Raw genomic sequence first — 12,224 nt, 5'->3', positions numbered from 1 at the left:
CATGGGGCGTTTCTGGGAAAAGGGAGGAGGAAAGGGGCAGAGACTAGGTAGAACAGGTGTCCAGCCACAATCCCAGGTCTCTGCACCTGCCATCCCATCCTGGGGAGAAGAGAAGGCCGAGCGGACCGAGTCAGTGTTGCTGGTGTGAGGCCCCGCTGGAGGGCTCGGAGGATCCTGAGAGGCCAGTGCGGGGGTTCTCCCTGGGGCCACTGCTGACTTCTGGTGAGATGCTTTTCAGTCCCAATCAGTTTTTACAGGGGAGCAGGGTGGGAGCCCAGGAGAGAGCTCCAAGGTCCCAGCTCCTGGACAGTATTGTTCTAAGACAGAACTCTGCTTCAAAATGGCCTGGGGGGTGTCTCTTGTAAGCACAGATTTCTGGGGCTCACTGGAGATATGTGATGGCGTGACTCAGGAATTCTGTTGTAACTCTGCTTCTACCAGCTGCTCACGGGTTTGAGAACTGATCTAGAAACTGGGAAAGACCTTGGCTTGTTTCTGCTGCCCAGTTCTAGGTCAGGACGCCTGCTGGGCTGGAGCTTGCATTGTTAGTGTCACTTCACGTTTACCTCCAAATCTGAGTTTAAAATGTAGGCACCTGGACCTCCAAGTGACCGCTCTTTTCATTTAAGCCCTTTGATTTAAAGATGGGAAAACAGACCCAAGGCTGTCGTCCTTAGCAGCCTCTCCTTTCAGGGCCCTTGGGGCTGGGGGCCAAAGGAGTGGAGGGAGCCGGCTCCAGGGAGGCTGCCCTGGCCCCGCGGGCGCCGTGGATGGCGTGGCAGGTGAGCGTGCCTGAGCTGGAGGACCGCCTGCAGTGTCCCATGTGCCTGGAGGTCTTCAAGGAGCCCCTGATGCTGCAGTGCGGCCACTCCTACTGCAAGGGCTGCCTGGTGTCCCTGTCCCACCACCTGGCCTCGGAGCTGCGCTGCCCCGTGTGTAGGCAGGAGGTGGACTACAGCAGCTCCCCACCCAACGTCTCCCTGGCAAAGGTGATCGAAGCCCTGCGGCTCCCCGGGGACCCGGAGCCCCAGGTGTGCGCACACCACCGGAACCCGCTCAGCCTCTTCTGCGAGAAGGACCAGGAGCTCATCTGTGGCCTCTGCGGCCTGCTGGGCGCCCACCAGCACCACCGGGTCACACCCGTCTCCACCGTCTACAGCCGCATGAAGGTGGGCAGCGAGGCCGCTGGGGGCGGCAGGTGGGCGAGGGGCAGGGCCGCCCTGGGGGACAGAGAGCGCTCTGCATCGCAAACTACTGCCCTCCACCTCCAGCTTTATTTTCCTCTGCTGCTCTCGTTAGATTCTTGAGCCCTCCAGGGACTTCACCCTGAGGCAGGTGAGGGCAGGGACTTAGTTTCATCCCCTGGGATGTTTCCGCACCTAGAACCATGCTGGGCAGGTAGTAAATGCCCAAAATGTCTTTGTGGAATCAATGGATTCCTGCCCTCATGGACCCTTGCCTCAGAACTAGCAGATCACCATTTTAAGATGAGTAATAATAATGATATCGTCTTAAGTTAGTCTGTTTATCTAAGGTTTATGAAGAGTGGGGTTACTGTTGTATTTATAAATGAGGAAGTAGGCTCAGAGAACGCATGAGGGTCTTAGTCAAGGTCATGCGGTTTGTCAGTGGCAGAGCTAGGATTCAAACCAAGGCCAGTTTTTTATTCCCCAGACAACCAATCAAGGAAGGGCTCTTGGAGGTAAATTGTCATAGGGTACACGGCCTAGAGTTTAGCAGTGGGACAGGGGGAGTAAGGACAAGGAATGACAATGTTCAAGAGACGAGGGTGCGGGTGGGGCAGGAAGAGGGAAGTGCATCAGCGTGTGTAGGCAGAGCGGCCCCTGGAAGCTGCTCCCGGGATTTCCTGGCCAGGTGCTCTGGGCAGCCTTTCTTTGCCCCTTCAACCCTGGGAGACAAGTGGGGAAGGAGCTCTAGCATGTGCTCTGGGCGGCGCCGGTGTCCATGATACAGTAGTGGGCAAGAAGCTCACTCTTCGCCAGCACTCACAGTCTGGGGGTCTGACACCATCCCGAGTGTCAGGTGCTGCTGTTGAGGTTCAATACAGGCAAAGGTGAGCCCAGCTGGAACATGGCTCTTGCATGGTCTTGGGTGGTCAGGGAAGGCTTCCTGGAGGAAGTGGACTGCTGAGACCTGAACCCTCAGGAGGACTTGAAAGGAAGGGGAGGAAAAGCATTCTGAGTATAAAAAGAGCATGGGCAAAAGACCAAGGAGCAAACGGCATGGCACATTTGAGGAATTAGACATTATTCCATGCAGCTCAAGGGAGAGTGAGGTGGGAGTGAGGGGAACCAAGCAGGGGCCAGCTCATGAAAAGGCCTGTGTTACATGAGAAGGGATCAGGGGTTTATTCAGACGACCAGTGTTGGAAGTGTTTAAACAGTCGTGATGTGGCGCAATCTCTGCCTGAGGGTAGACTGGAGAGTGAGGCTGGGAATAAGAGATTGGGGGTAACCTACATGCAGGTGGTCTTTGCAGTCTGAGGTGCAGAGAAGACTGACCAAGCGAGTCTGCAGGGTGATGGGGAAGACGCTGAGAATGCCCACCAGGAGCTTCGGGATTTAAGATTTGAGCAGAGAACCCCGAAGGGAACAGAAAGAATCCACAGAGGACTCAGGAGCGCTGGCTGCATGTGGTCTTCTGGAAACTGGAGGAACAGAGCATTTTGACAAGATGGAAGTCACTTGTGTGAAATGGCAGCTCAGGATTGAAAAGAACCAGTCAGATTTTGCAGTAAGAGTCGGTTACCTTGGCAAGAGTAGTTGTAGGGGGCTGTGAAAGGAGGAAGCAAAATTGCAGTGCAGTGCAACTGAGTCCAGTTTTATGAGTAGAGGGCTGCCCGGCAGAAAAGGAGACTGCTGGGAGCTTGTCGTCTCTGGCTCGGAGCTGGGGGGGCTTGGACCCTAGTTTTTGGATGTAGGTTTTTATGATTTCAAGACTCCTCTCTGATGCAACTAAATTCAGTTCCTTTATCAGATCTTTTTAAAAAAAATTTTTTTTGACATGGACCATTTTTAAAGTCTTTATTGAATCAGTTACAATATTGCTTCTGTTTTATGTTTTGGTTTTTCGGCCATGAGGCATGTGGAATCTTAGCGCCCAGACCAGAGATCGAACCCGCACCGCCTGCATTGGAAGGTGCAGTCTTCATCACGGGACAACCAGGGAAGTCCCCTCAGATCTCTTTCATGCATTCCTGTTTCCTCCTGTGGATTGAGATCTTGAGATACTTTATTTGTGCCATCTGTTTCCACTCACAGTGGCCCAGTTGATGAGAAGGAACTAGTCCCATCTCTCTCTGCCTTGGGAGGGTTACTGTTGCCGCGCCCTTCTCAGACTCCTGTGAGCTCGGCTGTCTTGTTACAGAGAGCAAGGACTCTGTTCCTTCATCTCCAGGCTGGTTTTATTTTTTTCTCAGCTCCCTTCCGGAAACTCTTGCAGCCGACTTCTGCTTAGGCACGATCTAAGCCAAATACTCTGCACGGCCCACGGGCACAGGCCAGCTGGGCTCCCGTCAAGTCATGCAGCCACATGGTGGTCTCGGTGGTTCTGGTGGACCCCTAAAGTTAGGCTGGATATGGGGCCAGGGCAGCCCAGAGGAAGTGAGTTTATGGCATCCTGGAGGCCCTAAATCCAGGCTGGGCCCAAGGCTGCCAGAGATGGATTCAGGTTTCACAGGGAGTGAGGGGTCACCAGGTGTAACCTGGGCCGCTGCATACACCGTTGACTTCACTTGGGGCCAGCCTGTTTGTGATAACTCTTGATCAAATGCTCACTAACTCTGGACCTGCTGGTGCCCAGCAGGTTTACCAGGTGGGTACCCTACGGGCAGCATTCCATGCAGGGAGTGCTGACCTAAGATTGACAGTCGCCCGGCATGGATGTTGTGTGGTGACTTCTGGTGGCTATAACCACGTTTAGCGTCTCTGTCAATGTCACAGAAAAGGATGACGAGGAGACCCTCCTCTCTCTGGGCAGTTGCTGCCATCAGTTTGGAGTATTCTTGAATAGTCTTACCTGTTTGGGGGTCGAGGGTACCCAGGTGGCTCCCTGGTTCCACTGGGAGTGCTTGTGTTCATGGGGCAGCCCCCTGCCCTGGACACGGGGGCTGGGAGGGTGAAGGGGTCGTGGCTCACAGGGCCATGGCCCGTTTGCCTCCAGGAGGAGCTAGCAGCCCTCATCTCCGACCTGAAGCAGGAGCAGAAGAAGGTAGATGAGCAAATCGCCAAACTGGTGAACAACAGGACTCGGATTGTGGTGAGTGCCCCTGCCCTCTGTGCCCCTCTGCCCAGGGCCAACCACCTCCCCTTTCCTGCAGAGCCCAGCTCCGATTTGTCCTTTACAGGAACCCACGCCTTCCCTATAAGGCCAGAATTTCAAAGCATTCCAGGCGGGGTGGGAAAAAGCACACAGGCTCCTGGGGGAATTCACCACAGTTGTCAGGGCTGTCTCCAAGTTGGCTTATGTCCTCCACGTCCTTGGGACAGAGATAACTCAGAGCCCAAGTCCCGGAGGTAAACAGCTTAACGCGTGGGCATGACTGCCTGGCCCCTGCCACCTGTGTCTGTTTGACCTTGACAGCCTGACCGCCTTTCCTAAATGAGGGGCCCTTGGGGCTGAGAGGGTGTGGAGCCTGGGCCTTACAGGTCGTCATGAAACAGAAGCAGGAGACCAGCGTCCTTGAAAGTCAGCTCAGTGAATCTTCCTCACCCCGGGGAGGGAGACAGCACCACTCCATCTGAGGGAGTCAGAGTCACTGCCCTGAACTGGGCACCAGGGGCCCAGCCTCTCCCCTGCCACTGCTGCCCTCCCCCGGGGCTGCATCCTGGTGTGAACACCCTAGCAGGAGTCAGCCCTCGGACTCAGGGATGAGGACCGAGAACGGTCGGAAGGGCCCAGGAAGGCCTGAGCTGCCAGGCTCTGGGGACACGAGGTCAGCCTTGGCTCCTGCTTTGACTGGCCCCTCCCTGTCCCAGAATGAGTCCGATGTCTTCAGCTGGGTGATCCGCCGTGAGTTCCAGGAGCTCCACCACCTGGTGGACGAGGAGAAGGCCCGCTGCCTGGAGGGGGTGGAGGGCCACACCCGCGGCCTCGTGGCCTCCCTGGACATGCAGCTGGAGCAGGCCCGGGGCGCCCAGGAGCGGCTGGTCCAGGCCACGGGTGTGCTGGAGCAGTTTGGCAGCGAGAGTCACCATGAGTTCATCCGGGTGAGCGGACGAGGCCCCAGTGTCCCCAAGAGCCTCCCCCTTCCTAACGGCTTCTGTACGGCCTCCTCGGTGCCCTAACCCGCCTCCCTCTTGTCTTCCAGAAGTACCACGCCATGGCCTCCAGGTATTCCCCGTGCACTCTCGGAGCCGTATGAGTGTCTCCCTGTTTTTTGTTTGTTTGTTTGTTTGTTTCCAATTTCCCTTAGTTTTAAGGACAATTGGGTTAGAAGCATTGGCTTAAGTGAACAGCCAGAGGATCTGATTGGCTGAGTTTGGTTTCCACTCCTGCTGGAGCTGGGGGCGGGGTTCCCCCCCGATTCAGAGGCGTGCTCTTCAAGCAGCTCATCAGAGCCACCTGGAGGACTCTTTAACCATAGATCCCTGGACCCCAGTCATCAGTTCTGAGTCAGCAGATCTGGGGTGGGACCCAAGAAAACTTGCATTTCTGACAAGGCCCAGGTGATGTGATGCTGCTGGTCCCAGACCTGCCCTTTGAGAGCTACCAATGCAGAGTGTCGGAGAAGGCAATGGCACCCCACTCCAGTACTCTTGCCTGGAAAATCCCATGGATGGAGGAGCCTGGTGGGCTGCAGACCATGGGGTCACACAGAGTCGGACACGACTGAAGTGACTTAGCGTAGTGTAGCGTAATGCAGAGTGTTTCCGGGATGGAGGTAGGGCCCCAGATTGTGGCTGGTGGGGGGACATGATGGGCCTCTCAAGTGCATGGTCTTCTGAGCAGGGACTCAGCCGGTCGGACCTATACATGGGTGACAAGGCTAGGGTACTTGGGTGAGCAGCTCTGTCATCACTGTGAACCTTTGACTTCAGACCAGAGCTCCAGCAGGCCCGACTCTCGGAAGGTGCCTTCAGCCCCATCTCCTTCAAGCCAGGCCTGCACCAGGCTGACATCAAGCTGACAGTGTGGAAAAGGCTTTTCCGAAAGGTTCTGCCAGGTGAGCCCTAACCCTAACCTTCCATTGTATGAGGCTGGGGCAGCTGACAGTGAGGGCGCAGGGCTGGGCTTCCGCCAGCAGGGGGTGCTCAAGCTCAGCTCCATCTCTAAGTGGTGACTGCGTGAGTGGTGTAATTTCTGAGGCTTGGTTTCCTGTTTTTTGTTTTTTATTTTTAATTTGGCTGTGCTGGGTTTTAGTTGCAGCTTGTGGGATCTTTGAGCTGCAGCCTGGGGATCTAGTTCTCTGACCGGGGGTCGAACCCCTCCCCTCACCCCCTGCATTGGGAGCTCAGAGCCTTAACCACTGGGCAGGCAGAGAAGCCCCCAAGCCTGTTTCCTCATCTGTAGTCCCTGAACCTTAGTTTCTTTGTCTGTAAGGAGCTCACCTTGCTGGGCTGTGTATTCTAAATAGATGTGTGCAATTCGTGTGCTCAGTCATGTACAACTCTTTGCAACCCCATGGACTGTAACCTGCCAGGCTCCTCTGTCCATGGGACTCTCCAGGCAAGAATACTGGAGTGGGTTGCCATTTCTTACTCCAGAGGATCTTCCTGACCCATGGATCAAACCTGGGTCTCCTGCATTGGCAGGCGAATTCCTTACCACCTTGCCACCTGGGAGGGTGTGTGTAGTTTAATGCTTAATAAATGGCAGCTGCTGCTTTGCCAAAAAATAACTCAGACATTTAACTCCTTCATTACTAGCATATGAGGGAAGTCAGTCAGTAGACTGATTTCACCCAACAAAGGCAAAAACAGGATCGCTATAAGAGAAGGAGAAGGGGGACTTCCCTGGTGGTCCAGTGGTTAAGACTGTTCTCCCAATGTAGGAGGCCTGGGTTCAATCCCTGGTCAGGGAACTAGATCCCACGTGCCACAATTAAGACCCAGGAAAGCCAAATAAATAAATATATTTTAAGAAAGGGGAGAGAAGAAAGACCTGCAGATAATCTCTGAACCATGAACATAGTTTGCACGTTTTGGATAGAGACTGGTCAGCTGACAGCGAGCACAGAGGTCATTTGGGATAGTTTGTCCTTGACTGCACTGCTGGCGTACCCACAGAAGCCACTGCAGTTGTTAGAATCTCCAGAAACCCTGGGGAGCGGAGCTGAGGCACCCACGTAACAGGCTGTCTCCCAGGTTCCTCCATCGGCACCTCTGCCTTAGGCAGGCCAACCTCACCATGTTCCTGGCTGGAACACCTGGGCTCACAGTGGCCCGTTCTCCACCCTTCAGGCATCACTTGCTGCTTCAGAGAACTGGGGTTGCCTGCTCTGGCCCCACCCTTTCCAGGCCCTGTTGATACAGGGATGAGGGACTCAGTTCTTCCAAGAAGCTCAGGGCTTCCCGCTGGCCTCCCTTGGGCAGGGCTGGCCGCCTTGAACACACCTCCCCTCTATCTCCCCCAGCCCCAGAGTCCCTCAAGCTGGATCCAGCCACGGCCCACCCGCTCCTGGAGCTCTCCAAGGGCAACACGGTAGTGCAGTGTGGGCTCCTGGCCCAGCGGCGCGCCAGCCAGCCTGAGCGCTTCGATTACAGCACGTGCGTCTTGACCAGCAGAGGCTTCTCCTGCGGCCGCCACTACTGGGAGGTGGTGGTGGGCAGCAAGAGCGACTGGCGCCTGGGGGTCATCAAGGGCACGGCCAGCCGCAAGGGCAAGCTGAGCAAGTCCCCAGAGCATGGTGTGTGGCTCATCGGCCTGAAGGAGGGCCGAGTGTATGAGGCCTTCGGCTGCCCCCGGGTGCCCCTGCCCGTGGCGGGCCACCCCCACCGCATCGGCATCTACCTGCACTATGAGCAGGGGGAGCTCACCTTCTTCGACGCCGACCGCCCTGACGACCTTCGGCCACTCTACTCGTTCCAGGCTGACTTCCAGGGCAAGCTGTACCCCATCCTGGACACGTGCTGGCATGAGAGGGGCAGCAACTCCCTGCCCATGGTGCTGCCACCACCCAGCGGGCCCGGCCACCTCTCCCCACTGCAGCCCACCAAGCTGTAGGGCTGCCTTTCCGCTTGGCATGGGGGCTTGAGGGGTCCTGCTGACTCCAGTGAGCGAAGGCAATGACTTCCTTTTTTGGGGAGGTCTTTGCCTGGGTGCCCCTAGAAACATTTATTATTGGGAGAATAACTATGGTAGCCATGGGCATGTTTATTAACCTCTATTGGGCTATTAACCTGCTTATTAACCAGCAGAGCCAGGCCTTGGGGTCCAAGGATCAAGCTGGGCTCCCTTGTTGCATGCATGCTCAGTCACTTCAGTTGTGTCCGACTCTTTAAGACCCTATGGACTGTAGCCCGTCAGGCTCCTCTGTCCATGGGGATTCTCCAGGCAAGAATACTGGCATGGGTTGCCATGCCCCCCTCCAGATCTTCCCGACCCAGGGATCAAACCCACGTCTCACATCTCCTGCATTGACAGGCAGGTTCTTTACCACACGTGCCACCTGGGAAGACCAGGCTTCCCTTAGCCCCTCCTAACCATGATCACTCTTCCCCCTGAGGGTGGAAACACTCCCACACATAATTCCCCATCACTGTGAACTTTAAGGATAATAAAACAGACGTCATTTCTCCCTTGTCAAATGATTTGCAGTGATCAGTTGCCGCACGTGCACGCTGCTTTATGCTCGGGTCTTTAAAAGCAGCTCCGGCCTCTGGTGGGGCCGCATCTCACAGCCATGAGCCCTTTGATTTCCACACTATCCTTTCTGGCGTGGGCAACAAGGCCTACGTGAGCTGCTGCCTTTGGCTAATCTTCCTCCTGCCGTCTGTGTGAGTAATAATCAAAAGCGGCTTCTTGTCTCTTTTTTTGAAAATTTAAAAAATTTACTTGTTAACCTTCTTGGCTGTGCTGGGTCTTCATTGCCGTGCGCGTGCTTTCTCTAGTTGTGGTGGGCAGGCTTCGCGCTGCAGTGGCTTCTCTTGTGGAGAATGGGTTCTAGGTGCACGGGCTCAGTAGTTGGGGTTCCTGGGCTCTAGAGCACAGGCTCGGGAGTTGTGGTGCACAAGCTTGGTTGCTCCATGGCATGTGGAATCTTTCAGATCAGGGATCAAACCTTGTGCCCTGTATTGGCAGGTGGATTCTTAACCTCTGGACCACCAGGGAAGTCCTGCTTGTTGTCTCTTGATCAGCTGCATCTGTTGGGCCTTGGCCTTGGTTGCTGCATGCTTGACGCTTTCCAGACTTGGTGTTTGGTTGTGTAGCTCTTCCTTCAATTTCATGACTCTACCTCTGCTCTCCATCCTGCATGGCCCAGGGGGCTGGCCTCGCTGGAATGCACAAACTTCTGGCTTCCTGTTGGGTTCAGCTGATGGGAGGGGCTGGCAGGAGATCCCAGGACAGGAGAAGGGACTTGGAGGTACTTATTTTCTTGCTTTTCTGCCTGCTGGGCTCTGCATTGCAAGGTCCCCCCTCTCTCTGCGACTCTTCCTATATTCCTGGTGGTGAACAGTGCTGTCGCCAGCCCTGAGTTCTGTGCCATCACCTGTCGGCCTCCTCATCTCTGACCGTTCTTTTTAGAAAATTCCCTTCTTTAAACTCTCCTCAGTGACTCCCTTGTGTGCACCACCCTGCCTTCAGCCAGACCATGATGGACATAATGGCATACTTCTGCACCCATTTAATAAATCCTCTCTTTCAGTTGGCTAACCAGAGTAAGTGTTTGTGCTTGCAACAGGAAGATCTTAACTGATACACATCTAATATGCAAGAGACAGAGGAAATAATAGTTAATTTTTCATGTGGAATTGGCATTTAAACTGAAAGAAGTGGAACACTAGCAGAGAAGAGCCTGCAGGGATCTAGGTTCAAAAAGGATGATGCTGCAGCGGGGGCAGTTCCCTGGCGGTCCAGTGGTTGGGACTCTGCCTTCCAATACAGGGGGCGAGGGTTCGATCCCTGGTCTGGGAAATAAGATCCCACATGCCATGCAGTGCAGCCAGCAAAACAAAATGGGATGCTGCAGCTGGGATTGGAGATGAGGGAAGGGGTTGGTTGGGGTGGAGGGTATGCATCTATGCTACTTTAGTGGATGTTAACTTTGTCCTGTACGAACAAGTGTGGAAAAGGCTGAGTCTGCCCCAGGGGAGAAAATATCAGACTGATGGAAAGGAGGTCAGAGAATGGAACACCAGAACCTAGGGGAGCAACTTAGGCAGGGTGGCCAAGGACACTTAGACCTTGGCAGAGATGGGAGGGAATGCCAGCAGAGGAGGCATAGAAGCCAAAGCTTTCCAAGAAAGAAAGTGTGTTCAACAGTGCCATGAAAGCCCAGATTCAGATTCTGCGCTCCCACTGCAGGGGGTAGGTTGGAGCCCTGGTCAGGGAACTAAGATCCCACAGGCGGTGCAGCAATCAATGGATTTAAGTGTGAAATGATGAAGCCATAGATAATTTCTATATTGTACAGGTGTGAAGTGGTTTTCAAGTGTGACATCAAGGGCAGAAACCATAAAGATAAATATATTTAAAATGAGAACTTCATGGTGTCCAAAACAATTATAAACCACATTAAAAAAGAAAAAACTGGAAAAACGGCAAAGCCTAAGATAAAAGGTATATATTATTAATATATAAAGGCCATGGAAAAAGCAAGACAGTTCCAGAAAAACATCTATTTCTGTTTTATTGACTATGCCAAAGCCTTTGACTGTGTGGATCACAGTAAACTGTGGAAAATTCTGAAAGAGATGGGAATACCAGACCACCTGACCTGCCTCTTGAGAAACCTGTATGCAGGTCAGGAAGCAACAGTTAGAACTGGACATGGAACAACAGACTGGTTCCAAATAGGAAAAGGAGTTCGTTAAGGCTGTATATTGTCACCCTGCTTATTTAACTTATATGCAGAGTACATCATGAGAAACGCCGGACTGGAAGAAACACAAGCTGGAATCAAGATTGCCGGGAGAAATATCAACAACCTCAGATATGCAGATGACACCACCCTTATGGCAGAAAGTGAAGAGGAACTAAAAAGCCTCTTGATGAGAGTGACAGTGGAGAGTGAAAAATTTGGCTTAAAGCTCAACATTCAGAAAATGAAGATCATGGTATCCGGTCCCATCACTTCATGGGAAATAGATGGGGAAACAGTGTCAGACTTTATTTTTGGGGGCTCCCAAATCACTGCAGATGGTGACTGCAGCCATGAAATTAAAAGACGCTTACTCCTTGGAAGGAAAGTTATGACCAACCTAGATAGCATATTCAAAAGCAGAGACGTTACTTTGCCAACAAAGGTCCATCTAGTCAAGGCTATGGTTTTTCCAGTGGTCATGTATGGATGTGAGAGTCGGACTGTGAAGAAGGCTGAGCGCCGAAGAATTGATGGTTTTGAACTGTGGTGTTGGAGAAGACTCTTGAGAGTCTCTTGGACTGCAAGGAGATCCCACCAGTCCATTCTGAAGGAGATCAGCCCTGGGATTTCTTTGGAAGGAATAATGCTAAAGCTGAAACTCCAGTACTTTGGCCACCTCATGCGAAGAGTTGACTCATTGGAAAAGACTCTGATGCTGGGAGGGATTGGGGGCAGGAGGAGAAGGGGTAGACAGAGGATGAGATGGCTGGATGGCATCACCGACTCGATGGACATGAGTCTGGGTGAACTCCGGGAGTTGGTGATGGACAGGGAGGCCTGGCGTGCTGCGATTCATGGGGTCGCGAAGAGTCGGACACGACTGAGCGACTGAACTGAACTGAACTGAAGAGACAGTAGAGGGGTAAGCAAAAGACATCTGCATGTCATAACAGAAGAAATACAAACGACCAATAACGGGAAAATGTTTAACCTCAATCACAGAAATTAAAACATCAATAAGATCTCATTGTTTGCCTGTGATATCGGCAAGGATTGAAAGAAAAACGCAAAGAACTGCGAAGAAGTGGTCAGCCGGGGTCTCTGCGTTGCCCTCCAGACCCTTACAGGAGTGTGAACTGCCACACGCCCTGGAACCACCTCAATGGGTGCTGGGACTTCCGGGTCCGGAACACCCGTGCCCTTTGACCCCGGAAGTCAGGTGGGGGCGGTGCGGAGCCGC

The 12,224-nt window shown here is 53.6% G+C and overlaps 1 protein-coding gene across 1 annotated transcript; it reads left to right on the top strand.

Moving 5' to 3' along the window:
• Window positions 1-522: 522 nt before the first annotated feature.
• On the top strand, window positions 523-8,494 carry TRIM50 (tripartite motif containing 50). Its single transcript, XM_027527924.1, has 6 exons — window positions 523-1,169; window positions 4,183-4,278; window positions 4,998-5,228; window positions 5,330-5,352; window positions 6,060-6,184; window positions 7,595-8,494. The coding sequence occupies exons 1-6, from the start codon at window positions 771-773 to the stop codon at window positions 8,182-8,184; spliced, it is 1,464 nt and encodes a 487-aa protein (XP_027383725.1). The 5' UTR covers window positions 523-770; the 3' UTR covers window positions 8,185-8,494.
• The last annotated feature ends 3,730 nt before the right edge of the window (window positions 8,495-12,224 follow it).

Source organism: Bos indicus x Bos taurus, chromosome 25, assembly GCF_003369695.1.
Source record: "Bos indicus x Bos taurus breed Angus x Brahman F1 hybrid chromosome 25, Bos_hybrid_MaternalHap_v2.0, whole genome shotgun sequence".
Classification (NCBI taxonomy): Eukaryota; Metazoa; Chordata; class Mammalia; order Artiodactyla; family Bovidae; genus Bos; species Bos indicus x Bos taurus.
Note: the sequence above shows the minus strand (reverse complement) of the source record. Positions and strands in the feature narration are given on the sequence as shown.